Source organism: Pteropus alecto, unplaced genomic scaffold, assembly GCF_000325575.1.
Source record: "Pteropus alecto unplaced genomic scaffold, ASM32557v1 scaffold196, whole genome shotgun sequence".
Lineage (NCBI taxonomy): Eukaryota > Metazoa > Chordata > Mammalia > Chiroptera > Pteropodidae > Pteropus > Pteropus alecto.
The window spans coordinates 774897-801850 of NW_006439717.1; the positions used below are offsets into that span (position 1 = coordinate 774897).

General features: G+C 43.5%; 2 protein-coding genes across 2 annotated transcripts in view; both read left to right on the top strand.

Annotated features, from left to right (window-relative positions):
• BCDIN3D (BCDIN3 domain containing RNA methyltransferase) overlaps window positions 1-9715 on the top strand; it is a 10566-nt gene extending 851 nt beyond the window's left edge. The window contains exon 2 of the mRNA XM_006916795.3: window positions 2580-9715. Within this exon, the coding sequence (XP_006916857.1) occupies window positions 2580-3221 (642 nt within the window). The 3' untranslated portion in view covers window positions 3222-9715. The remainder of the gene's footprint in view (window positions 1-2579) is intronic.
• Window positions 9716-14622: 4907 nt separating this feature from the next.
• Window positions 14623-26954, top strand: part of NCKAP5L (NCK associated protein 5 like) — a 35979-nt gene continuing 23647 nt past the window's right edge. Inside the window, exon 1 of the mRNA XM_006916796.3 lies at window positions 14623-14775. The gene's annotated coding sequence lies outside the window, so the exon portion shown is untranslated. The remainder of the gene's footprint in view (window positions 14776-26954) is intronic.

Genomic DNA, 26954 nt, shown 5'->3' on the forward strand with positions numbered 1-26954 from the left:
TTGCCACGTTTTCTTACTGCAAAGTATTCTTAGACGTATAATGGTTATCGTCAGACCACATGCAAAATAGCTAAATGTCTGACACCAAATTCTTCAAAAGTTAATACTCTTACTCCACCTCTGGAAGCGGGAGTGGGTGGGAAGAATTTTATAGTATTGCTGGTCTTCTGCAGAAGAGACTTCCGGTGGAGGGTCGAAGGCTATAGGGACACAGCTAATAAAGGGAGGAGGACATTCGGGTACAGACTCAAAGCCAGAATGAGCAGATAGGTGGGTGTCTGGGTGTCCCCTGCAAACATTTTCTCCATTCTGATGATATAGGAAATCGGGGAAAGCAATAGAAAAGTGAGATTGGGCTTAAGGTTTGGGATTTCATGAAAGGCACTAGGAAACCAAAGATTCTAAAGTTGACAGTAGTATATATACATATTAGAGGCAAGGGCATCGTTGCAGTTAACTAGGGCAGCGGTTCTCAAACCTGCTCGTATATTTAGGGAGCAAGTCTCTACTCCTGATCTAAATCTTCCTTTTCCCCTATATAGTGGCAACTGCTTTTTATAATTTCTTGGGTATGCATGTGTATCCTATGTGTATACAAGCATTTATATATATGTAAATATCTCACCTCTTTTAGTTCTATAAATAGTAGCACACTATTTTGTGCCTTTTCATTTAATAATTTCGAGATCACTCATGCTACATTCTTTTTCAGCAGCTTTGAAATATTTTATCGTATAGATATGCCATAATTTATGGAGTGCTTTGTTTAAATTTTAAAACTCCTAGACCCCCGCTCTAGACCTATTGAATCGGGATCTTGGGAGATTCAGCCTTTGAGTCTGTATTTTCTTTTTTATGTTTCCAGGGACTCTAGGATTGGGGAATTCGTGATGAATAGGATGAAGAGATGTGGTAGAGGAGCGACTGATGTGACAAAATTACTGGTCAAACATAGGGCATACTCAAGATTTGTTAGGAGGAGGGAGACAGCAAACAAGTAAATAGAGAGTTGGTAAAATTAAGCAGCTTAGTAGAGGACCTTCCTACTCAAAGTGTGGTCCTTAAACTACAGCATTGGCATGACTTGAAAGCTTATTAGAACTACAGACTTTCAGCCCTTGCCACAGATCTGCTAAATCAGCCTTTATTTTAACAAGATCCCTAGGTGATGTGTATGCCCATTAAAGAGTAAGAATCTGATGTAGAAGAGAACGTAATGTAGCCTAACTCTTGCTGTGATATTGGACAAGTAAGTCACTAGCCTCTGAACCATAATTTTTAAAATACAGTTTTGTTCTTGGTAAACTATGCCACACATAAAGAAAAGTACATAAAACATAAATCTATACTTTATGAATTATAAAGCAGACACCTTTATGACTACTGTTCAGATTAAGAATAAAACATTGTCAGCATTCCAGAAGTCTCCCATACGCTTTTTCCTGTTCGTAAACCCCCGTCTCTACCCAGAGGTAACAACTAGCTTGACTTTTATTATTACTGTTTCTTTGCTTTTCTTTATAGCTTACTATTTTTGTATCCCTAAACAATGAAGTTTAATTTTATCCATTTTCGAACTTCATATAAATGGAAGCTTGCTATGTATTTTCTTTTATGTCTTGCTCTTTTACTCAGCATTGTATATTTGTGAAAACCATCTATGTTGCTGCACTGAGCTGAATTCCTTCATTTTTAACTACTTAGTATTCCATCTTAATAAAAATATCACGTTATTCATGCTACTATTATGGGACATCTGGGTTGTTTCCAGCCACACTTCACCTGCACAAAAGGCATAAATATGTTCTTCACAGGACTGTTGCATAGAGCAAATGAGGTAGTGAAAAGGAAAATGCCTTGAAAAAAAACTGTATAGAACAACATGAATGTGAGTTATTTATATGGTTATAGAAATCAAAGTTAGAAAAAGGAGATGGCAACTTTTGTAAGAGTCAAAAAAATGCTAAGATGGTGAAAATCACAAATCATCAAAGGAGGTCAGCAGTGACTTTTAGAAGTGATGAATGCAGAAGCAGAGTAAGTCTCAGAAGAGGGTGGTGAGCATAAGACAGATAGTAAAACTGAGGCTATAGAGTGAATGCTGGATGAGGACTTTTGAGAATCCACTTTCCCAACCATAGGTCTGAGTAGCAGGTTTTTATAAGATGGTGCTTGCTTTATTCCTCACCTTATTGGTAAGGAACACTGGTTATACTCCTAGAACTCTTTGCTTTTCCCTGGAGTCCAAGATACCCAAAAAAGAAAACGATAGCAAGTTTACCAGGTTTCTTTCTTGCATCTCTTGGGCTGTAACTTAAAACCATACAACCCAATTAGCCATCATAGTCTGAAAGTATAGAGATGATGCATTACAGCTTGTCACCCCTGGAGGGTGCTGACAGCCTGCTCTGGAAAACTTTCCAGGCAACCTCCCTAGGCTATACAGTTTTGGAGCCTCTCATCCTCTAAAGACAGGAATCAGTGGCAGTCTCAATAAAAGATCAGAGGATAGGAGATAGGTTTCTCTTCCATTCACTGGTTGAAGGCTGCAATGACAAAGCTCTTTTGGATTCCTCTAGGATCTGAGTGTGGCTCTGTACAAACACTTCCTTGCCCTACGTGAGGAGGAGACTTGTTCAGATGCCTCAGGAGAACTCCGTCTCCTCTGCTGTGACATAGATCCAGTCCTGGTGGAGCGAGCTGAAAAAGAATGCCCTTTTCCTGATGCCTTGACTTTTATAACCCTGGACTTCATGAATCAAAGGAGACGGAAGGCTCTCCTGGGCTCTTTCTTAAGTCAGTTTGGATGCTCAGTTTTTGACATTGGTTTCTGCATGTCAATAACCATGTGGATTCATCTGAACCATGGGGACCGTGGCCTGTGGGAGTTCCTGGCTCACCTTTCCTCCCTCTGTCGCTACCTCCTTGTGGAGCCACAGCCCTGGAAGTGTTACCGGGCAGCTGCAAGGCGTCTCCGAAAGCTGGGTCTCCATGATTTTGACCACTTCCACTCCCTTGCCATCAGAGGTGATATGGCCAGTCAGATTGTGAAGATCTTGACCCAGGACCATGGCATGGAATTAGTATGTTGCTTTGGCAACACCAGCTGGGACCGAAGCCTTCTGCTCTTCAGGGCAAGACAAACCACAGAGACTCATCTGATCCCTGAATCACTGGTAGAAGAAGGGAAAGAAAGGAACAGGTTAAGATTCTGGAGATAGTGAGATGAGAGGACTAGAAGACTAGGAAAGAGACATTGAGAGGGTTTTACACTGAGAATTAAGTTCACTCTCCGTAACTCCTTAACAGTTAGGCTGGTTTAAAACCTTGCAGAAGCTTTTGGCGAAATGTCCAAGACATGCAACTGAAAGATCAGTATCTGTTCCCCATCGTTTGGAATGATCCCAGAAGAAAATGCATCAGTGGAGTAATGAGCTGGGCTATCTGGATTGAGATGGCCCAAAGAAAGTTATCCTGTTTCTGGAATATGGAAGGGCCTCTTTTGATGGTTATTTGTAAAGGCCAGGCTAGCCTTAGAATGTTTCAGTTCCCTAGGCCCCTTGAATCTGATCTGACTTTTTCAGGCTTCTGGACTTACTCTTGCTGCTTCTGTGCAAAACCTCACAATATAATCTGGAAAGAAGAGTCACTGGCCTGGCTAAAGGAAAGGATTAGTAGGAAGAATAACTTTCCAGCCTGACCAGGCTCAGCACATCAGTTACAGATACTAGTCAGGATGCACGGGCTGGCATTTTAAAAATGTTTAAAATATTTAAATTATGAACCCAAAATCCAACTGGCACAAATGAAATGAATGAAGTGGGATTGTATATGATATATATAATTATATATAATAAACGTGACAAGTATGGTTGAGAATGCCCTGTGAATCTGGGGATGATAAGAAACCTCTGCTTTTACCCATTCTAACCAGGGAGGTTTCAGCTCAAGAAAAAACCTCACCCAAGCTCAGAACAGAAAACAAGCCAGCAAATAAATTAATTTAGGACTTTTTTGTCAATCTCCTCTGCCAAAGCACACCATTATGGAGGTGGAGGGCACACACTAGTATGGGGGTAAGAATATGTACAGTGAAACATGCATAAAATGCAGTCTACAATTAGATGACTGCAGCATAAATGCTGTGGGATAAGCATTGAATTCTGTTGGGTTTTGATTTTTAAAACACCCGTGAGTTGATGGAAAGTTGAAAATGAAGAAAGATTTGTGTGGTGAAGAGAAGGTGGGAAAACAAAACATACTAGCTAAGAAGAGAGATTAGATTGATGAGCTTCAAAATCCCTATTTTCGAATTGAAGTTATAGAGGGAGCAGGGAACAAGAATCTGGAATACCAATTAGACGTTGGACCTATTATTAGAGAAGTTAGGTAAAAGCTCCTGCAAAGGAATTTGAACTTTATGCAAGAGAGAGCAGAGGCCACTACTGTCTGTAAATAATAGGATATTGGAACCCAAACCTTCATTTAGAAAAACCAGTTTTTCTGTTCTGTGCAGGCTAATTGTGTTAGTTGATGCCATTTCCAGTCTCAATTAGACTCCAGTACTACTTCTCAATCTTGCTGAATTGCTGCTCCTGATCACTGTTATCCCAGTGACTCTTCCAGACTTTTACCCTTCTACTGGCTCGTGACTCTATCACTACTCCTAATCTAAGCAGATGACCTAACCACCAACTTGTACCATTCTTGTTTGCTGTGTCAGGAACTCTTTTCTTGTCCTAAGTCTTGAACCTCTTCATCTTCCATCCTTTCACTTCTAAACTTACCCAGTGAGTTTTTACCCAAATAACCTCTCCCTAAGTTCTTGATCCCAACCCTTACTCCCTCTCCCAAATTATGCTTAATGGAGGATCTCTTTTGTGTCTTCTTGGCCTCATAGACTCCCTCCCATCCACCTATCAACATGCTCAGTTCTCTTTCATCTTCAAAACCACCAACTTTTCCTGTGTCCTGTCTTCTCCTCAAGCTTATGCAATCTTTCCTCTTCACCGCTAAACGTGAGCAATTCCTGTGAAAGACTAGACCCTACAGTCTCTGTTCCCTCCCTCACCTCTCTCATCAGTAACCAGCTGAATGCCAAATCTATGGCTCTTTTCAGACTTCCTCCTGGGCGATGATGGCACCAGTCAACACTACTGACCCGTTCTTCCTTCTTGAACTCCTCCATCTCCCTTAGTTTCTCCACCATAGCACCTTCCCTTCATTCTCTTCCTATCTCTTAGTTTCTTACTACCCCTTAAGCAGTTGGTACAACTTTGCATAACAGTTACCTGGTGAGTCCTGGATTCATCTCCAGAAACAGTGATTCAGGTCAGGAATGAGGCATAGGAATCTGTTTAGTTTCATTTGTTTTTTTGTTTTTTGGGTTTTTGTTTATTGTTGTTTTTTGTTTTTTGTTTTTTTGCATTATTTATTGTCAAATATACATAACAAAATTTACCATTTTAACCATTTTTAAGTGCACAAGTCTATGGCATTAAATACATTCACAGTGAGGAAAGCATCCCACATGATTCTGATGCAAGCAGACACAGACCACAATTAGGGTTCCTTAGATTTCCATTCAGTACTCTTCTAAATATTTTTTCTGAATGAGTTCCTCCACTGCCATGCTTTTGACAACTACCTATATACCAGTAATCGCCAAATATATTGGTAGCCCCACATCCACAGTTACAGATTAATATTTTCCCTGTTTTGCAGTTATATCCCCCTGGATATTTCTTAGACATGCAAATTCAACATATCCCCAAAGCAAACTCATTACCCTCATTCTAAATCTAATCCTGTCTCAGTGATGGCATCCTCCCATTGCTCCAGCTACAAACTTCAGTTGACTCTCCTCACTTATAACCCCACGTTGAAATAGTCACACAATCCAAATTCTACTAATAGTACGTACTGCTAATAACATGATTCCAACCATGTGGCTGGCGCTTACCACAGATTTCTCTCATTTACCCTCCAACCTATTCTCTGCCCTTATGCCATTGTTCTTTTTCTCTTAAATACTTCAGTAGCCTAGAGTCTTGTGCTTTATCTAATGCCTATTTTGTTCAATATAGTAGACACTTTATTTAAGTTTAAATAGAAGTAAATTTTAAAATTCAGCTCCTCATTCATACTAGCCACATTTTAAGTGTTCAGTAGCCACATATGGCTATATGTGACTAATGGTTACCTTACTGGACAGCACAAATATAGAACATTTCCATCATTGCCAAAAGTTTGTTGGACAGTGCCAGTCTTCAAGGCCTTGATCGTTGATGGTTGGGCAGCAGGTCAAGACTGAATATAAAAATCTGGAAGTCATATAGAGTGAGATTTAATGAGTAGTAAATTCCAAAAATAAATGCATATGATAGGAGGGGACCAGGTTCTAGGTCTGAGGGCTGTTCATAGTTTTCGAAAGAGGGAAAAGGAAGAACTAAAAGAGGCCTGGTTAGAAATAGAAAAAAAAAAGAAAAAAATAATATAGTACCATGCACTAGACAACATAACTTTTAATCCTTGAAACAGCCCTATGGGGTAAATACTGTTATTATCCCCATTTTGTAAATATGGGACCTGAAACGCACAGGTTAAGTGATTTGCCCAAGGTCTCACCTAGTAAGTGGCAGAGCTGGGCTTTGAACCTAGGCAATATGGTTGTAGGATCTAGACTTTGACTCCTATGCCTTGAGAGGGCACAGAAATCAGGAGACTGAAGAGCCAGTGTAAAAGAGCGTGGGCTTTGGAGTTACTGTGCACCATCTGGGAATAAGAGCTTCAGCCAGGCCATTCTTAGTTATCCCTGATGTTCTTAGAATTCCCCTCATGGAAGTCATACCTAATTCTAGGTCAAGGACCTAAGTAGTGCCCCTGCTGCTGCTTATCAGTTAAACAGGCTTGGTCCTCATGCATATTTTGGAAAAGTAGTTGGCAGCCACATATAGCAGACATAGACCCTCTTAAGTCTCCCTCAGTCCTAACTACTCTCTCACTGTACTCTTGACTTGCCAGCAACCCTACCCTTCCCCTGAATTCCTGAAATTCCCATCTATCTACCTCTAGCTTTGACCCCTGAGTAGAACCTCTTAAAAGTAGGTTTCAATCTGTTTCATGTTCAGGAGACAGGGATTCCAAGGCCAATAGTCAGCTCCTTCTCAGCCCCCTGGGATTGAGTCTGATCTGGGAACAGTGCAGTGGGAAGAACATCAGGTATGAATCAATCTGCCAGGTATGAATCAATCATACTCATCGTATGGCCACCCTGTTCAAGCCATTTAACCTCTTTGAGCCTCAGTTGACTCATCTACACAACTAATATAACCAGCCCCTTTCCTATGCCCAACTGAGCTGAAGGATGTGAAGGTATTTTGCAGAATACAGAGTATTAAACAAAATCTGTAAACATGCCGCAGACAACTAGGCTTGTTAGATCAAAGACTTATGAGAAAAAGACCTCATCTCTGTAGAAAACATGCATCTTTAAATATTTGGGTTTTAGGATAAGGAAGTAATAAGGAGTTCAGCTTCAGCACTACAGAGTATTTTAAAAGAAGCAATGCTGGGAGGGAGTGATCGTTGCTATTGGAAATGAGGGCAGTTTATAATCATCTCAGAATGATCACAGGAGTTATAGATCTGAATTCACCTATTTCTCTGTAGATCTTAATTTAAGAACCCTTTGAAACCTTGTGACCCTGCTGGGGGTCTCTCCTACCACCGTCCACCTAGACAGTGGGAAGAAAAGTATATGGGGCTGTGGCAGGCTGAGTAATGATTCCCCAAGATGTCCACATCCCTAATCTCTGGGACTTGTGAATGCTACCTTATAGCAAAAGAGACTTTGTAGATGTGTACAAATGTGTAGATTAAGGATCTTGACTAAAGATCCTTAAAGATTTTGAGACAGGACTAACCTGGATTATCAGCCTTAATTGTAACCACAAGTGTCCTTATAAAGAGGGAGGCAAAGGGAGATTCGACCACAGTAGATGTAATGATAAGCAAGAGGTTGGAGTGATGTAAGGAAGGCCTTGAGCCAAGAAATGCAGGTGGCTTTTAGAAGTTAGAAAAGGCAGGGAAATGGACTCTCCCCTGAAGGAATGCAGCCCTGCCAACACTTTGATTTTAGACTTCTGACCTGCAGAACTGTTAAGAGAATAAATTTGTGCTGTTTTAAATCAGTATGTTTGTGACGATGTGTTACATCAGAGACAGGAAACTAATACAGGGGCTACGACTACAATGAGATTAGGCTACAAGCCCATGGCACCTGTCCCGGATAACTCCTTAATGGCAAGAAATGGTCCTGTGCCAAAGCGGTAGGCAGGGGCTCCATCTAGTTAACCATTAAAAGCTTTGGGCAATGCTTCAGCATCTGAACCTGACCTATTCCTTACTAATAGTTCTATTGGCTGAGCAGTTATCTGACCTGTTTGGAAGGAACTGTTGCATTTCAAGTCTGCAGCAATTAGTTTCAAAGATGTATAAAGAGTGCTTATAAAGGTGAGACCCTGATACCAAGAAGGTAATGATTGCAATAATGACCAGTGAGAGCCCTTGGAGACAATATCTTTGGTTCCAAAAAAGGATCATCTTATTTATCCTCAAATCAACCTAATTTAGGAGCCAACACCAATTATGACTTCTTAAAGGACTCGAATAGGGAATTGCCCTGGATATACTTTTAACATTTTTAAAAAATATATAATACAATATGTACAAAAATTATTTCAACATTCAGTCAGTATAAAAATTATTCATGAGATATATTACATTTTTTAAATATTGTCTTAAAAATGTGTGTATTTCACATTTATAGCTCTTCTCACTTCAAATGCTCATTAGCCACAAGGGGCTAATGCCTATACTTTTATCGCAAATCAAAAAGTATTTTATCAAATTCCTTCGATATATCTAGCATGCTTTTAACTGCTGTGGAGGTAGGGAAAAGTAAATTAAACCACCCTGGACTTCCAAAGGTTAGATTTTATTCATTCAGTAAATATGTTAAAGTTGAAGAGAAAAGGAGAGGCTCTTCCAAGGTAGCATGCAATCCTGTGAGCTTCAGAAAAGGAAAACTTAGTGGGCTACAATAGGCATGGAAGACTTTCTGGAGAATATGAGATTTGAGCTGTCCCTGACGGGAAAAGAGCTTATGTAATGATGGACAAGAGGAAAAGGAGCATGTCCTATGAACCTGGATAAAAGAACCTGTTGGCAAAGGTACTCAGGAATGGGTGTTTTGTACTTTGACAACCGAACAGGACTGACTGTCTAGAATGGAAATGTCATTCTGAGCAGACATGAGAAATACCAATGGTCTTTGCCATTTAAGTAGCTCTTGGATGGACTATTTAAAAGTAAAAAGAAAACCATAAACATAGTAGAGGATAAAGGTAATTTTAAAATTTAGAATACTTTCGAAGCATAAGAAAAAACCCAAAAGCCATATCAGAAAAGAGCAATAAATTTGACTACAGAAAGCAAAGCAAAAAAAAAAATCCAGTAAAGTCACATGACAAACTATCAAGGAGGAAAACTATTTGCAATACATGTGACAAAGGGAAAATTTTATTATAATATAAACAACTTATCCAACTATTCAAAAAAGACATTCACAAAAAAATGATAATAGCAAATACCTGAAAACTTGTTTAATCTTAATCCTTATTAATTACATGCAAATAAAAATAACATTTCATCATTTAAAGCAATATTGACAAATTTTTAAGACAGTGCTGATGAGAATATGGGAAATAGGTATTCTTATTATCCTGTTAGTAGGAATGTAAATTAGCATGACCATTTTGAAAGGTAATTTGTCAATATTTTTCAAAATGTATACTGCATACACCCAGGAATCCCATTGCTAGGAATTTATCCCGTGGATATACTCACATAAGTATGCAAGGTTGTATGTACAGTGTTATCCATTACAGCTAGTCGATAAAAGTGAAAAGCCGGAAACCTAAATTCCCATCAGTAGGAAAAAATATAGTACAGCCATAAATGGATTACTATGCAATTGTTTTAAAGAACAAGATAAATCTACATATGTTAATATAGAACAGTTGCTAAGATATTTTAAGTGCAAGAAGGAAGGTGCAGCACAATGGGAATGGTAAGATCCCATTTTTGTGCCATTTAAAAAGAATGTACAGAGACTAATAAAACGTCTAAAGGCAAAAAAAGAATAGCAGATAAGCATATTTACTCATATCAAAGAATCATCCAAAAGGTTGAAATGGCTCATTGCTGGGGGTGGGAATTGCAGCAAATAATTGCTTCTGTATTATTTGATTATTTAAGAATATGTACCTGTGCTTTTTAAAAATAATATTTTAAATATTTTTAAGTTAAATTAAGCAGAGTCTTTCTAAAATAACTCATCCACCATTGCCCCACCCATCTATCTAACTTTTCCCTCACAGCATAGCTGAAATTCTTGAAAGAGTTTTAAACACTTCTTGTGTCCATCCCTTACCTTACACATCTTTCTCAACCCTTCAAAATCTGGTTTTGCTAGTCACCAATGACATGTGGCTAAGTCAGCAGGTATGTCTCAGCCTGATCCAACTTGTAATCAGCAATATCAGAACTATTTGGTCTTTATTTGGAAACCTCTTGGGCTCTGGTGACAGCACTAAGCCAGTTTTGTTTCTTCTCTGCAGACCCCTCTGTAATGTTGCTGTTCCTTGGGGTTCTGTTCCAGTCCCTCTTCTCTCCTTGCACGATCTTCCCCACTCTCTGGCTTTAGTTACCACCTGTGTTCTGATGAGTCACAAATCTCGATCTCTAGTCCAGATCTTCTTCCTGAGCTTCAGAATTATTTATCCAACAGCATTATACATCAGTGCTTCTCAACCATTTCCACATCATGGCACACATAAAAAATGATGGTGTTTTCATGGCAACCCAGCATAACCAAGATTGCTGTCTGTCAGAGGGAGCCTCTGCTGCCCTGAGAGTTGAGAAGGTCAGTATGCAGCACATTTGTAACTTCTTCCTGAGGCACAACAGTTGGGATGTTCTTACCTCTAGGATAGACATTCCCACTTAGACATCCTCCAGGCATTTCAATGTCAACATGTTTCAAAGTGAGCATATCATTTCCCAAACCTGCTCTTCCTCCAGTGTTTTTTATTTCAGAGGTGGTCCTACTATTTGCAAGATAACTCAGTCCAGAGGTCTTGGCTTAGCTCTCTGTTTCCCTCCACTTCCAATCCTAAGACCTGCTGACTGTACTACTATTTTTGAAGTCATCTTCTCTCCATCACCATTATCACTTTCCTAGTTCAGAGCACATTTCTCATTTTTTCCCACAATTACTACAAAAACTTTGCATCTGGTGTCCTTGGCTTCTGTTCTATTTTCCACACTGCAAACACAGTGATCTTTCTAAAATGGAATTATGATTATGCCACCCCCCTGCTTAAAACCATTCAAAAGTTCTTTATTGCTCTTAGGATAAACTATGATCTTCCACTGCTTACTTTTTCAATCTCATTGCTTATCATACCCCTAAAAGAATTCCATGTTAGTTCTCTAATGCACAGTGCCTAGCATATAGTAAAGACTCAATAAGAATTTTCAATTGATGAAAATGAGGGAAAAGAACTTGGGCAGATCCATCATATCTGTGCCAGATAAGTTTCAAAGCATGCACTGGCAATGCCATCCTGACTCAAAGAATATAATTGCCCCATGTAGAATTAAGCAGCAATAGCAAAGCTATGTTCCTGTTAAGTAAATAGAATAAGCATTAGCCTTCCCTCAGCTCCTTTCTTCCTCTTATTGAGCAGGAAAGACATCAAGAATACACTCAAGAGTCAATACAACCTGGAGAATAGACAGATTGTTAAATGTTTTGAAAGGCCAGTTACCTGACCAATCTGATGTCGGGAATTCTAAACTGGGGTCAATTTATTAACTAATGTAACACAGTGGCCAAAGAGCTATCTTGCTAGACTGAGGAAAGAAGATGCTCCAACACTGAATGAATGACTGCATAGTATTGAAGCAGAAGACCCCAAAGTACTGATGTGAGCAGTGAGGGGTTGGTTCTCGGAGATGCCATCTACCAGTCAGTCATTGGCACTGTATGCACACCACCAAACTGGTTTGTTTCCCACAGCTTGCAACAATCAGAGATCTAAGAAGCCTAGCTTGTTTTGTAACACAGGCAACTCAAGTAAAAAACAATATATGATCAGCAGTGTGTTATAGGTGAAAAACCAACTTTGGGACTTCTGTATAATTTTTAATAATTTAAGTGAATAATACCACTGAGGAATGAAAGTGTTTTAAGCTTCATCAAAGACAGAAAGTGATTGTGGAGCAACATTAACTATCCTTTTACCTCCTGTCAGTGAAGATGGTTTGTGAAGCATAAAGAATCTGCGAAACCTGAAAGCCTAAACTTTCAAGTGTGCAAGAGCCTTTAAGTAGGGCAGGTACAAGCGCAGATGCTCTGGCTGTGTAAAAGGAAAACATCTGAATGAAAAGTAAAAAATCATCCAAATCTGTTTGCTTCCAAAAACTTAGTTATTTGGAAACATCCAAAAACAGTTAAAAATATCTGGCAGACTCTTAAGGTTTATTCACCCCACAGCTTTGGAATGCAACAGATACATGGAGTTTTACGGACTTAACAAGCCTTTTGAGGAAAGGATCGTACCAATTTTTGTTGTAAAACCAAGAACTCATCCACTGATCCCTATTCAATAGATGTTGGGTGACTGAATAAGAATTAATTAATGCTGTGGGATTCCAAACATGCCACTATCATCAAGGAATAAGGTGAGAGGAATTAAAACGTTCACAAAAATATTTGAACAAGAATGTTTCTAGCAGCCTTATTCATAATAGCCCCAAACTAAAACTATCTATCAATCGACTGGAGAGTAGATAAATAAATTATGATGTAAATCATACAATGGAATATTACTCAGCAATAAAAAAGAATAGACTACACGTGGCTGGATCTCAAAAACATTACAAAGCTAGAGAATATAGATGCAAAAGAGCACATACTTTATGACTCCACTTATACAAATCCAAGAATAGACAAAACTACAGTGATAGAATTCAGGAAGTTGCAGGGAGAGGGTGGTGTTAGGTGCAGGGTAATCAACTATAAACGGGCGTGACAGAATTTTCTGGGGTGATGGTTCAGTATCTTGTTTTGGGGATTACATAGGTGTATATTATTGTTGAAATTCACCAAACAGAACACCTAAGATCTGCATATTTTACTGTAAGGATAAATTTAAAAAAATATTTTTAAGCAAAAGCAAGAGAGCCGTTGGGACTAATCATCATGACATCTTTTAGGCTCCAATAATAACATCCTTAGGCATTTGAAAAAGTCAAGCTACCCCTATGCTCAAGAACCCAAAATGACTTCTTTATCACCTGCCCTGTCAAATCCATATCCTGGTTCTGATTGCCATACTAAACCTTCCTCCATTAACTTCTCCCACTTCCCACCCTACTAATATGATTAGCTCACTGTCCCACACAGATAATTTGCTCTCCTGAGTCTCTTCATGTCCTTAATGCTGCCTGGATCCTACTCAAATTCTCTCTGCCCTCCAAATCTCATTTTAAATTAAGGATCCTCCTTCAGAGAGGAACTCTTAATTAATCCTAACCAGTCTGAGCACCCTATATTCTCTCATCTTTTATGTTCCTTTATTGGACTAATATGATGCTTTAATACATACTGCAACAGAAGCAATTTTAATAAAATGGATAGAGACTGTGGCTAGGGATCCCTTTGTATTTCCTTGCAGAACCCAGTCCAGAACCTGCATTTCCAGGCCAGTTAGTAAAATGCAGATTACGCAGATTATGCAGATTATACGGTATCCAGAGAAGGGCAAATTACCCAAGGTACAATGAGAATGGGATTCAAGGGATCTCTGAGGCTCTGTAGGGGCCTAGGTGGGCTGTTTGCTTTTCCTCTTTAAGCATGTGTTAGTTCAACAGGAAAGGAACTTGTCCCCAGTGAGATAGCAAGGGGCTGAGAACAAGGTCGTGTGTTTTCTGCCCAGCCTTCACTCTCCTAAACCAGTAAGGAAGCAGACCAGCACTGCTCTAAGAGGAGTGGAACCTGTTACCAGCGCCCAGTTTTGCATATTACTGGGAGGTCCCCATCCCAAAGGAAGAAAAGAGAGGCTTGAGCTTTTAAGGCCAAGGAGGCACTCAAGCCTCTTCCTATGTATTTACTCCTAACACGTATGCAGGAAGGCAAATTGCAAACACAACCACATATCCACGTGCACGCACAGCGCCACAGAAGCAGACGCTCATGCCTGTAGGTCCGCGTGCAACTAGTTTTCTGTACTATAAATGCCCCCCATTCTACCTCGGCTCGGCCCAGCCTGGCGTCTTGTACCCTGGCACTGGGTAGGTTTACCAGGCCCGACCCCGCCTAGGCTGGGAAGAGTGTTTCTCTATAAGGGGGAGGGGCGGTCCTTCCCTCCGGGGCGGAAGCGGCGCGCGCCGGCGGGACAGACTCTAGCTTTCGTCCTGGGAACATCTGGAGGAGCTGGGAGGAGCGCGCATCCAGGGTGAACGTGGATTGGCTGCGCGGAAGGCGGGGGGCGGGACCTGTGTGAGGGGCGGGGCTCCCTGGCCCCTTTAAAGCCTTGACATCAAGAGGCGGCCTCGACACCCCCCTTCTCTGCCCCTCGCTCCCGACCTGCCGCCATGGACCTGGCGCATCCGGCCTGCCCTGGCCCAGCTCAACACCTGATTTCGGTGAGTTCCGGGCCTACTTGAGATTTAAAGGGCGACGAGTGGGGGTGTTCTGTAAGCCTTGGGCTGGGGGTGAGGGGTGTGAAGGGTAAGGCTCTCGTGGCAGCCTTGGGTCGCACGGGGCGGCACGGCTTCCTGCGCGGATCTCGTTGCCTGCCCTTTCCTCCGCACTCTCCCGGGGTGGGGGGGCCGGCTGCGACTCTGTCCACCCCCACCCCACCCCCTCCTGCCCCCCGCGCCATCCTCGCGCACACTCCGTGGCCCCGGAAGGGAAACTTTCGGGAGAGGGGGGATGTTCCGGGGGCCGGTCTTCCTCCTTCTTTCAAAGCACTGACCTTGCCCCAGCTGCGCACCCCACCCGCATCCCACAGTCCGGGTGCCGCTTAGCGGTGCGGGGTTGTTGAGGTGGGGGAGTCTCTTCCCAAAGCGCAGGCGCGGAGACGAGCCCGGGGCTTCTCTTAGCACTCCTTGCAGTTCCCGTGGCCTGGGGCGTTAGGGCGTGGAGGATGTGGGGAGATGCGGAGAGAACAGGGTCTCCGAGAAAGACCCTTCGGTGGTTTTGAGGAGCTGCAGAAAGGAAGAGGGGAGCCCGGCGGGCTGAACACTAAAGAGAGGCTGAGTAAGGGAGAAGGGCTGGGCGGCGCGTGGTGCCGGGGCAGCGCCTGCAGAAAAGACTGGATCCTGGCTGTGGTGCCAGAAGAATGCAGAGAATTTATCTGTGCCCGACACTCCTCAGGCCTAGCCCGACTAAGAAAGCGGCTGTCCGAACCCCAGCCATGCTTCTTACCCTGGGCCCAGGATAAAGATACAACCCTAGCACTACCCCAAGGGCCTGCAGGGCCCTCACCTCCCACAGGCCTGGTTTTCCACGTGTCTCAGCACTAGCCACTTAGCCTGTCCAGATGCTACTTCTTAAATGCTCGCTGAGGGTCTTAGTCTGACAGGTTCTTTGGCTGTTAAGGCAATTCCTCCTATTCCCTCCCTGCTCCTGCTCCCTCTCCCACACAGGTACTCCTGTCTAAGCACACTTGTCTGCCAGAGGTCGTGGTTGGAGGAGATGCCTAGAACAGGGATGGTCCTGAGGGACAGTAAAGAAGGGGTCAATGTCTAACCATTCTATGGTCAATACTTTTGGGGAAAATGGACCTAGCCCAGTTTCCTTGTTGCAGACCTTCTCTTGCAAAACATTATGCCAACTTACTCTAAGACCCCTTGTCTGGCAAGAAAGGAGACACAAAATTCACTTTTCATATTGGTTCCCTGTCTCTCTAAGAACAACCGGGGTTATTACACTTCCTACCTCAGAAAAACACATGTATTTCTGTTTGGGGAAATAGTTAAGTTTGTTTCTAAAGTCTGTGGTCTGTACATGACATGGCTTGGGCTCTCCAACATCATTTTTCAGCCCAAGCCTTTGGGAGAGTGAGAACCTGGAGAGGCAGGTTGCCTGAGCTGCAGGGAAGAAGGCTCTTCCAAAGTAGGAAGGTGGAACCAGTGTGTATGAGGACCGAGCTATTGTAACTGTGGACTGAGTCAGAAGCTCTAGTTCCTGTGCTTCCTAGCTTGCTGTGTGACCTTGGCCAACACAGCTTGCCTCTCTAAGGCTGTTTCCCCCTGTCAACACAGCTTGCCTCTCTAAGGCTGTTTCCCCCTATCCGTAAAATTTAGCAGTTGGACTAGAAAGCACTAACATTGCTGAGGGCAGAAAGGCCCTTGGTACAGTGGCTCAGTTTGGAGAGGTAGGTTTTGGGTCATGTAGTTAGAAATCGCAATTATTTGGGAGTAGAATGTTGTGCGGAAGGGAGTAGATTCCCTTATCCTGCCTAAGAGTAACCATTGTCCTGCCCACCCCTGGTGCCTTGAGGTGTGAACTCCTGCCAGGATTTGGCCCACCTAGTGAGGTCTTTAGGCCCTGGTGAGACATTCTGGCGGGCCAGTCTTTGAGTTGGGCTTCTGGGGAGGGGTTGAGAGAGGAGGAGTCAGCCAGAGGCCAGCAGGGTAAGCAGATTCCCTGGAGACAGTTTGCAGCTCAGCTGTTGGGACTTGTTTTAGGATCCGAGCCAGGGAGCACTGCACACTCATCCACACTCTTATAGGAAGAGGACAAGGAGGGCCCACTTCTGTTGCCCATCCCACCTCCTGGCCCTACTTACCTCACCTCTGCACTTAACACCTCCATCTCCCAGACAAGGAGCTAAGGAGCCTCCCAGAGCCCTGCCACACCAGCCCAGCAGCTGCAAGGAGAGGCAGCCCCTTTACCACCTTTCCCAGCCTCCTTCTTGCAGTAGGTGGGTGGGTGGGGGCGTTAGGGCTTTCTCAGGAGTTAGGCTCTCCAGGTTGGGACTTGCTCTCCAGCCCAAGAGCCAGAGACCTCACGTTATCCTTGTTTGTTTTTGTCCTTGGTCTCCCAGGTGCTGAGGGAATTGTTGAAGGAGACAGGGTTAGGCTGTGGGATTGGTTGGATTGGTGGGGCATGTTCTCCCATATTGCTCTTCCCTCTGCTAGCACCCCCTTCTCCGAGCCCTGCTGCCCATGGGAGTGAATCTGCAGCAGGAGGTACTTACATTAGACCCAAGAAAACCTTTCTTATTGCTAGGAGCCCCTAGAAGGGAGAATGGAAGCTCCCAGGGAAGTCAGGTTTCCAGAAAATGGTTAATGGTGGAGTCCTTGTCAGAGTGAAGGATGCAGCTGTTGCTAGGCAGAGGCTGCTGTTCTCTCTTGGGGTGTGGCTCTGAGGCTGGCCAGCCAGAGGCCTCAGAAGCAGGAGGAGAAAGGACCCTTGTTTGGTAGCTGAAGTGGGGTCCCTGGGCCCCATCCTCCCTGAGTCACTAGAACTACATCTCTGAGAACAAATGCTGCTTCCCACTCCTGCTTCCCCTGCCTCCTCCCCCAAGTCACCACCACCGCCACCTTCTGCTTTGACATCCTCACCCAAACCTAGCAGGCTCCTCCAGCCCCAGTCTAGCTGCACTAATGAACTGATTGGATTTTCTAAACTCAGAGTTTAGGGTTTCTGATTGAACATGCAAATTTATGTAAATCAATCTGGGATTCACCACCACATCAAAACAACATAGAGTCATAGGCTGGAAGGAATCCTAGAGACAGGCTAGTCCAAATCCCTCGTGTTAAAAATGGGGAAACTGAAGTCCAGAAAGGAGAGTGATTCATACAATGATGAGTGTCAGGCAGTGCTCCTGACTCTGGTCAAGTGTTTTATGTGATGCTGTTCTGCTTTAATTTCTTATGAACAAGGAGGCCTGACTTAATTTAAAGCAAAGAGGGCAGTTCTTGAACCTGAGATTTTGAAGAGCCGGGCCCTCCAAGGGGCACAGTATTACCTCAGTGATACCCCACCCACCACCACCACCACCAAGGGCTCTGTTTAGCCTTCTAACATGGGGAAGTAAAATAATTTTAGATCCCTTAGAACAACACCTTTAATACTTTGTCCCAGGTCCCACTGTGGAAGGTTGGAGGACACGGTCATTGGTTGCTGCCTGGCGTGGCCCTTACGGTTTCCCCAGAGCTGAGATTGTATACGTTCCAGCATCTCTCACAGTACCAGGCATATATAGGCTGTGGATAGATCTGCATAGGCAATGCCTTTACCTTTCCATCCTCATTTGAGTCTCTGCTGCTTCCCTCCATGGCCACTATGGGAACAGATCTTTGGTCTTCTGTGTTTTATTGCCCACCCTCCCCTGCCTCTTGGAGGGAACAGGCCAGCTGGGTCTCTGCAGGTTTTTGCAGCATGACCAATCCAAAAAGGATTTGCTATAGGAAGGATCTCATTATTTTAAGATCAGTGCCAAAGATGGAAGGGGGCTGTAAAGATGGACTCAGGTCCCCAGAAAGCAGTCTCCCCACTTGACGGGTTCTTGACCTGATCCACTTAACCCAGCTGCAAGATGTCCCCCACTCCCAATTCATGGACTGTGCCCGTGGCATGGGGCTGTTTGGAGGGCCAAGCCCTCACTTACCCTGTGGTGTCTGCACGCATTGCAGAGATGGTGGAAATGCTCAAAGCAGCAGTCCGTCTGCTTTGGGAGAGTGGGTGTATGGGCTCAAGATCAAAGCTCAAAGCCCTTAGCTCCCCCAGCGAGGGCTACCACCAGGCCCTGCTGCAGCCTGAGGAGGGGTCTCGGGACTCACATCTGGGATCTTTCCTCACCTTCTCCCCAAACCCAGATCTGGCTGACTCTGGAAGGAGTGCCCTTGTCTTCAGTATCCTCCCCAAACACAGCAGATGTGGAGCCGGCTCCTTTTTTTCCTCACTCCCAGTGGCCCTGGCACCTGCATCCTTAGCTCTGTGTGAGGAGAATCCTTCTCTCTGGGCCTCAGTTTCCCAGTCTGTGCTGATAGATTAATAACACATCATCATTGGGGTGTGGCACCTGCTTGATAATTACCGTTCTACCAGCTCTGGGATTTACGTAGATGAAAGAGGCCTGAGGAGGCCAGGCTGTTATTAAGGTGAATTATCATTGCTGTTATTACTGATTTCTAAAAATCCAGCAGCCTCTGAGAAGAGCCTGGTCAGGAAGAGCTCTGGGAGTTCTTCAATACTCAATAAGCTTTTTTTTTTTTCTTTAATGTATAGCTATTTTTAAAGGAAAGGCTAAAGAGGTCTGGCTGTCCATGCTGTGCCTGCACAGCTTGGGTATTGGGTGCTGCTTGGGACATTGGTCTACAGTTCTCACTCTTGTGGGGTTTGACATTGTCCCTCCCTGAAGACTCTCTGGGTAGGGGCTTTTCCTAGACAGGACTGTGAGGGGCCCTGGAATCCCTGGAGTATGGCCCTGGGGTTCTCAGCAGCTCTAGTACCCAGGGGCTGATTCAGTTCACCTCTAGCTAGCTTGATGTGAGGGCTCTTCTGTGAGAGGCTCTGTTGAGACACCCCCAGCAGCTCCAGGTACATTGAGAGTTGCTTATCCCACCCTACCCCCACCTGCCCCAAACTCTCACCTTGCCCAACCTCCCACCTGTGCTTTTGCCCTTGGCCAGACCTTACCCCTCTTCCCAAGGATCTAGAATGAACCCAGCTCTTACCCAGGCAGAAATGGCCCTGAACAGCTTGTGAATAGTTTGATGTCACCATGCCATACCACAGTCAGGTTGGAAGGGCCTCTGTCCTAGCCCAGGAAGAAATTTCTGGAAGAAAGAGTGGAGACACTGGCATCCTTTGGCCAGAGTCTGGGTGGCCAGACTTCCTCACCCCTCCCTTGTTCCAGGGGCCTGGTCCCTACTTACTAACGGGAAGAGAGTAGATGGCCCCATCTGGGAGGGGCTTTAGAAATCACCTGGTCACATGATTATTCCTTCTAACATTTTTTAAAGTTTTGTATTTTATTTATTGACTAGTTTTTTTTACCTAGTCCAAAAGATGATACAAAGAGGCACACATTGAGAAATTTCACTCCCCTTCCACTCCCTTCTCCCTCCTTAGATAATCACTTATTAGTTTCTTATATAACGCTCAAGAGTTTCTTTACACAAAAGTAAATACAAATATGTATTCATTTTTTTGCCTTTCCCAAAAGAAAGCATATAATGTATACTGTCTTCATCTGTCACCTTACTTATTGGCAATATCTCAGTGTGCATAGATTTCTTTTGATAGCTCTATTGGTTTCTGATGTTTACCACCCACCGCAGGGTTCTCCGTCCACCCCAGGCCTTGAGCAGTATTCATTCATCTTTGTACATTGAATTTTATTCAGATGCCAGGGTTAGGCCAAAACCAGCTTCTGAGGAATTCTCAAGCTATAGTCAGCACATTCATCCATCCAGCACCAACTATGTGCTAGATGCTGTGCTAGACTCTGGGGGTAAAATGGTGATCCAAAAAGCCTACATTAAATAAAGAGTTATAGAATTACAACTATGATGAAGGCTGCAAAGAAAGGACATGTACTGTAAGAGCAAGTAATCAGAAGATCTGGTCCACCTGGGGTGGGGGGGGTGTGAAACAAGGTAGGAGTCTGGTGCTGGGACTGCAGGTATGGTACCGTGTGACCCGGAAAGCTTGGCTTCTCAACTGTAGCAGCTTCTCTTCTCCCCACCTCGTCCAGTCTGTGCCCCTTGAGTTTTTTGTGTCCAAGACAAGACACCCGCTTCTCCACTGGATGGTGTTGATAATGCCCTGCCTCAGCTTTCTCTTTTCCCAGCTCTGGGCCTGCAGGCTTCTAAAGTTGGAGCCTTCCTTTCCACTGTAGACTGAGGGGAAATTGGGGGGTGTTTGCTTCTTACTTCCTCTGTAGACAGCACCTCACTTCCTGTCCCTGAGACTAGAAGAAGGCTAAAGCTCTTGGCTTTACATTCCCTTCCTCTCCCCAACCCCCACCACTTTCCTGGGAAGCCTTTGGGCCCGTAGGAGTAAAGCGACATCAAAGCCAATGGCTGCTCCCCAAAGGCCCTGCTGAGCTCCTCACCCTACCCCACGCAAGGAGACCTGCCTTTTCAACAGCAATTCCTTTCCAGTCATGATCTCATCCTTTTCTGCTATGCCCTGCAGGGAGAGAGGAATCAGAGAGCGCTCACCCTATTTTACAGATAGGAAAACTGAGTCCTAGAGGGTTTCTAGGTTTCACCTAGGGTCATGCAGTATGGCGGAGCCAGAACCAGAATCCAGGAAGTCTGCTCCCATTTGTGGGCATGAAGAAGAGCAGAGCCCAGTGGAAGACTGTGGGCGAACCAGAGCTACTTTCTCCTCCCAGAGCAGAGCTGGCAACTTAGGAGGTCACCTCTGGGCTCTGTCCAAATGGTGTCTGGACGCAGAAGATACTTGGCTGGCCAGAGCCTGTTCCTTTTGAAGAAAGATGCCAGGATATGAAGCTTGAGGAAGTGAGTACTGGGGGCTGAGCATGGGGGACTAGGGGACATATCCCTAGCACTCCTGGTCCTGCAGGTACGGCCTGAGAGCCAATAGGCTGTGCAGCCTTCCAGGCCCTTTTTCTCTTGGATCTGAGAGCAGATAATTGACATTCCGGTAGTCAGCCCTGCTATTGCCTCTAGGAGCTTCTCTGTTTTTGGGTCCTCCTGTGGGACCCAGCTTCTGTCTCTGGTAATGCTCAGAGTGTTGAGAAAATGCTGGTTCTCTTACTCATTCAGGAGATGGGAGAGGAGTTGTAACTGGCATGGGCCAGAGTACCACAAAACACTCACCTTCAAATGCCCTTCAATCTAATTGCACTGAGTCATTCTGCTTCCATATACACCCAGAGATTTCTGCCTCCTTACCTTTCTGTTTATGCCCTTCCTTCTGCCTGGAATGACCCCCTTCCCATTCCTTGTATCTAAACCCTCACTTCATTTGATGCCTCAAATTCTGAAAAACTCTTCCAGCTCTAACTTAAAGTTCTCCAAGACTATTCATGTGGAACTTCCTTCCCAGTACAGCTGTTTACCTGCATGGCTTACGCTCTCTACTGACTGAAAGCTCTAGAAAGTCTGAGCTGACTCATCTCTGAACTGCCCCCTAGTACCCAGCATATGCCTCATACCAAGGCATCTATCCAGAAATACCTATAGAATGAATAAATTAGTCCCATTTGCCAGAGGGAGTCATTGAGGCTTAGGAATGGGTTGAGAGCTTGGGGAAGGTCATAGCAATGTCAGTGACAAATCTGAAATGTCCCTTGTTCACCCCTCAGTATGGTTTGTCATATGGACCCTTAGAGCCATTTAGGTGACGAGTATTTGGGGAATCTGATAAGCCCATTGTACATTTCCACCTGTCCCTTCTTTCTGGTCCTTTTCTCTCTGGAATGAAAGAGATCACCAGGTTCGGGGCCTCATCGACAGGACAGTACACTGGCAGAGTACCGAAGAAGTACAGAAATGCAGGCAAAGCCCCTCTTCTGGGAGCCCTGCTTCTGACAGCATAGCAAGTCCCCTCTTCTGCACAGTGGAGTACTAGAAAACAAGACACATTACAGTTTGAAATCACTGATCCTGCAGGAAGCACTTCAAGGAGAGAGATCAATGTGGGCTCTATCAGTTTCAGAATAATTGCTCTGGGGCCAGACCAGGGCAGGGCTTCCAGGGTCATGTTGAGGGCTGTGGTCTGTCCCCACTGCAGTAGGAGGTCATGGGAAGATTTGAAGCAGGAGGGACACAATCAGATTTACAGTTTTAGAAGCTCTGGTAGAGCTCCTTGGAAAAGTGATTGTGGTAGGAAAAATACAAGGTAAGCCTGAAACATCTTATGGTGCCCAAAAGTAAGCAAATGTTAAAAAAAATAAATAAATGTTTTTAAACAGAGGCATGTTGAAAAGACATAGGAGCCAACCTGAAAGAATTCCCAGTGGCCAAAGCTGGAATTGAAGCAATAAAATAAGTGATGATAATATTGGTTTATAATCCAAAGAATAAAATAAATATCCATGAGTCCATACTAATATAAATATATAATTAAGTAAATAAATGGGAGTGAAGAGACAATTCTTCCTTACAGATAACTTCCAGTTAATAAATTGTACATGGAATGAGGGAATTTGAAAATTATCATTTGAACACGATAGTAATTGTTGCAAACAAGATCTATCGATGAATCCTAAAATTGAGGAAATTTTAAGCAGAGACAGGATATTTGCATGTTCACAAAGCATTGCCCCCCCCCCAAAAAAATATTTATTAATCACAAAAGGAAAAATACTAACTTTATGGTGGAGAAACCACCTAACCAAGTGATCAAGGATAACTTTGGTAATAATAAGCCATCTCAACATCACACATACTCCTGGACATAATGCACCAAGAAGGGCATATCACCTCTGGTATTTCTTCCAAAAATCCATAACTTCAATCTAATTGGAGAAAACATCAGAGAAATCCAGATTAGGGGACAGTCTCCAAAATACTCACCAGTTCCTTTCCAAAGTGTCAAGGTCATAAAAGACAAAGACTGGGAACTGTCATGAATTGTAGGAGACTAAGGAGACATGGTGATTAAGTACCGTATGGGATCCTGGATTGGATCTTGGGATAGAACATCAGTGGAAAGGACACCAGTGGGCAAGAAAACTGGTAAGGTCCGAATAAAGTCTGTGGTTTTGTGTTTTAAAAATTGTTCTGCTAAAGACGTAGAACAGTGAGAACATGCTGATATGTCTATTTAAAATGTAAAATACACGTGTAGAAGTAGAGGTGGAAGACGTCAGGGGTAGAGGAGCATAGTAGACAAGGGAAAAGTCGTCCAGGAGGAAGTGGTCACTATAAAAAAAGTAAAAGGTAACCCACAAAATGGAAGAAAATATTTGCAAACCATCTGATAAGGGACTTGTGTTCAGAATATAGGAAGAATTCCCACAATTCAATATTAAAAAGACATATAACCCAATTTAAAAATGAGCAAAGGATCTGAATAGATATTTCCCAAGGGAATATATACAAATGGCCAATGAACACATGAAAAAGATGCTCAACATCAGGGAAATAGAAACCAAAACCATAATAGATATCACGTCACACTTTATATAATGATTAGACTTAGAAAAATCAGACAATAACAAGCGGTGAGGATGTGGAGAAATTGGAACCCTCATACGCGGTGGGAACGTAAAATGGTATCTACTTTGGAATACAATTTAACAGTTCCTCAAAAAGTTGAACCTAAAATTACCATACGACCCAGCAATTCTACTCCTAGGTACATAACCAAGAGAAATGAAATCCACACAAAAACTTGTACTTGAATGCTCATAGCAGCATTATTAACAATAGCCAAAAAGTGGAAACAGCCCAAATGACTATCAACTAAATGATAAATGGGTAAACAAATTGTGGCATATCTATACAATGGGATATTATTCGGCCATAAAAAGGAATGAAAAAGAAGCCAGTCACAAAAGACCACGAGTTTGATGATTCCATTCATCTCAAATGTCCAGAATAAGGAACTCTATAGAGACAGAAAATAGGTTAGTGGTTGCCTAGGGTTGGTGGTGAGGGGTTGCTAACTAAAGTGTAATGAAAATATTCTAAAATTAACTGTGGTCATGATTGCATATCTGTAGATATAAGCCACTGAATTGTACACTTCAAATGGATGAGTTGTATGAGATGTTAACTATGTCTCAGGGCCTTAAAAAAAAAGTCCAGGAAGAAGTGGCCACCTCCAGGAGGAAGAGACACTTGTGCCTGAGAAGGCAATGAGGACTGAAGAATATTGTTTGGATTTAGCATCATGGTCATTATGGCTGAAGTTGGACCAGGTTGAGAAAGAAGTGAGAAGGGAGGCTGGCATTTTTGTGGAGTTTGACTGTGAAAGACAGAAGAGGGCAGACTGGAGAAATATCAGTGGAAAATTATTTTTAAGATGAAAGACATCTGAGAGGTTTCAAAGGTGGATGGGAAAAATCCCTTCAGGAGGGAGAGACTGAAGACATAAATGGGAAGGATCTGGGGCAGGAAGGACTGGCCTTGCCTGGGAAGAGAGCAGCCCCTCTGCTATAACAGGAGTTGATGAAGAGGTACAGAAGATTCTGATGGAGCCAGGAGGATAATGGCAGGAAATTTGAGGGGTTTTCCCTCTGCTGGCTTTAGTCCTTCGGGGAGATATGGGGAGATGATAAGCCAGAAATCTGAGGAAAGAGAAGAGGGTTGTGAAGCAGTCATTTCAGAGAATTGAGAGAGCATCTCTTAACAGGAAGCCTTGTTAGGAGTGCCAGGCAGGACTGCCCATGTGGCTGAGATGCTTTCCTTTGATAAGGAGAGACTGAGAAATAGTGTGAGCAAAAGCCTGGGGACAGGAGTGCGTATCAATTCCTGTCCTTTCCCACCCCCAGTCTCTAGAGTCTGGAAAGGAGCAGTGACCTAGAATGCTCAAGTCAAGGAATCTTTTAGATATCAGGGATTCTTCTAGAACTGTGCTGTTTAGCATAGTAGCCACTCACTGCATGTGACTATCAAACTTGAAAATTCAGTTTCTCAGTTGGACTAGCCACATATCAGGTGCCTCGGTCGCCACGTGTGGTTAGTGGTTACCATATTGGACAGCACAATAAATATTTTCATCATCACAAAAAGTTATACTGGATAACACTGGTCTAGAAAAGTGATTCTCAAACCGTTTGGCCTGAGGACCCCTCTACACTCTTCAAAAAAAGAGCTTTGGTTTATATGGCTTATATACCTATTGACATTTACAGTCATATAAATTAAAACTGAGAGTTTTAAACATTTAATGCATTTAAAAAATAGTAAACCCATTACATGTTCATATTTTATGAAAAATAATTCTGTATCTTCCAAAAGAAATAGTGAAAAGAATGGCAGTGTTCTTCATTTTTGCAAATCTGTCATGTCTGACTTAATAGAAGGCACCTGGATTCTCATATCTGCTTCTGTGTTCAATCTGTTATGATATCACATGTCACGTAGTCTCTGGAAAATGCCACTACACACTCATGGGAGAATAATAGTGAAAAGGGCATAATGTCTTAGTAGTATTATGAAAATAGTTTTGACTCTGTAGACTCCTTGAAAAGGCCTCAGGATCCCCGGGCTACACTTTGAAAACCATTATTCTAGAACAACCTCCACTTAGCATGTTGGAACTTACCCCTGAGAGGCTGAGTGATTTGCCTAAAGTCACACAGCAAGTAAATTGCAGTGTTGGGACTAGACTCTAGGTCTTCTGCCTTCTTTTCTGAGGCTTTTTCCAGTACCCTAGGTTGACTGTGAAAAACAGAAGAGGGCAGACTGGAGAAATATCAGTGGAAAATTATTTTTAAGATGATAATAACAACCCTGCTGGACTTTGGGGAATGGGGCCTTGGCATCTTGGCTGCAAAACCCCTGGCATGTGGCCCTATAAATAAACCCATTGTGTCTGTGTCAGAGTCCCTTCCCTCTCCCCACCCCCAGCAGCTGCTCTTTTTGTTGTTGGCTTATGCTGTGGACAGGGAACATGAGGGATCCAGGGGGAGGAGAGAGAAGCCTTTCGGGCTCCTATCATGACTGCCCTTTCTCCTGCCTTGCCTGGAAGGGCAGGCGACTGATCCTACTGTCAGTTAAAAAAATCCACACCATAGTATGGAGATTCGTGGAGTGCCTGTGAAGAGGAAGTTGGAGGGGGGATGCAGGGTGTCCCTTCCCCATGAACACATGCCTCTCAGGAGGACTATTGTATCTTGGGGCCAGTTCTCAGGAGGAGGGAAGGAAATTCTTGTCTGCCC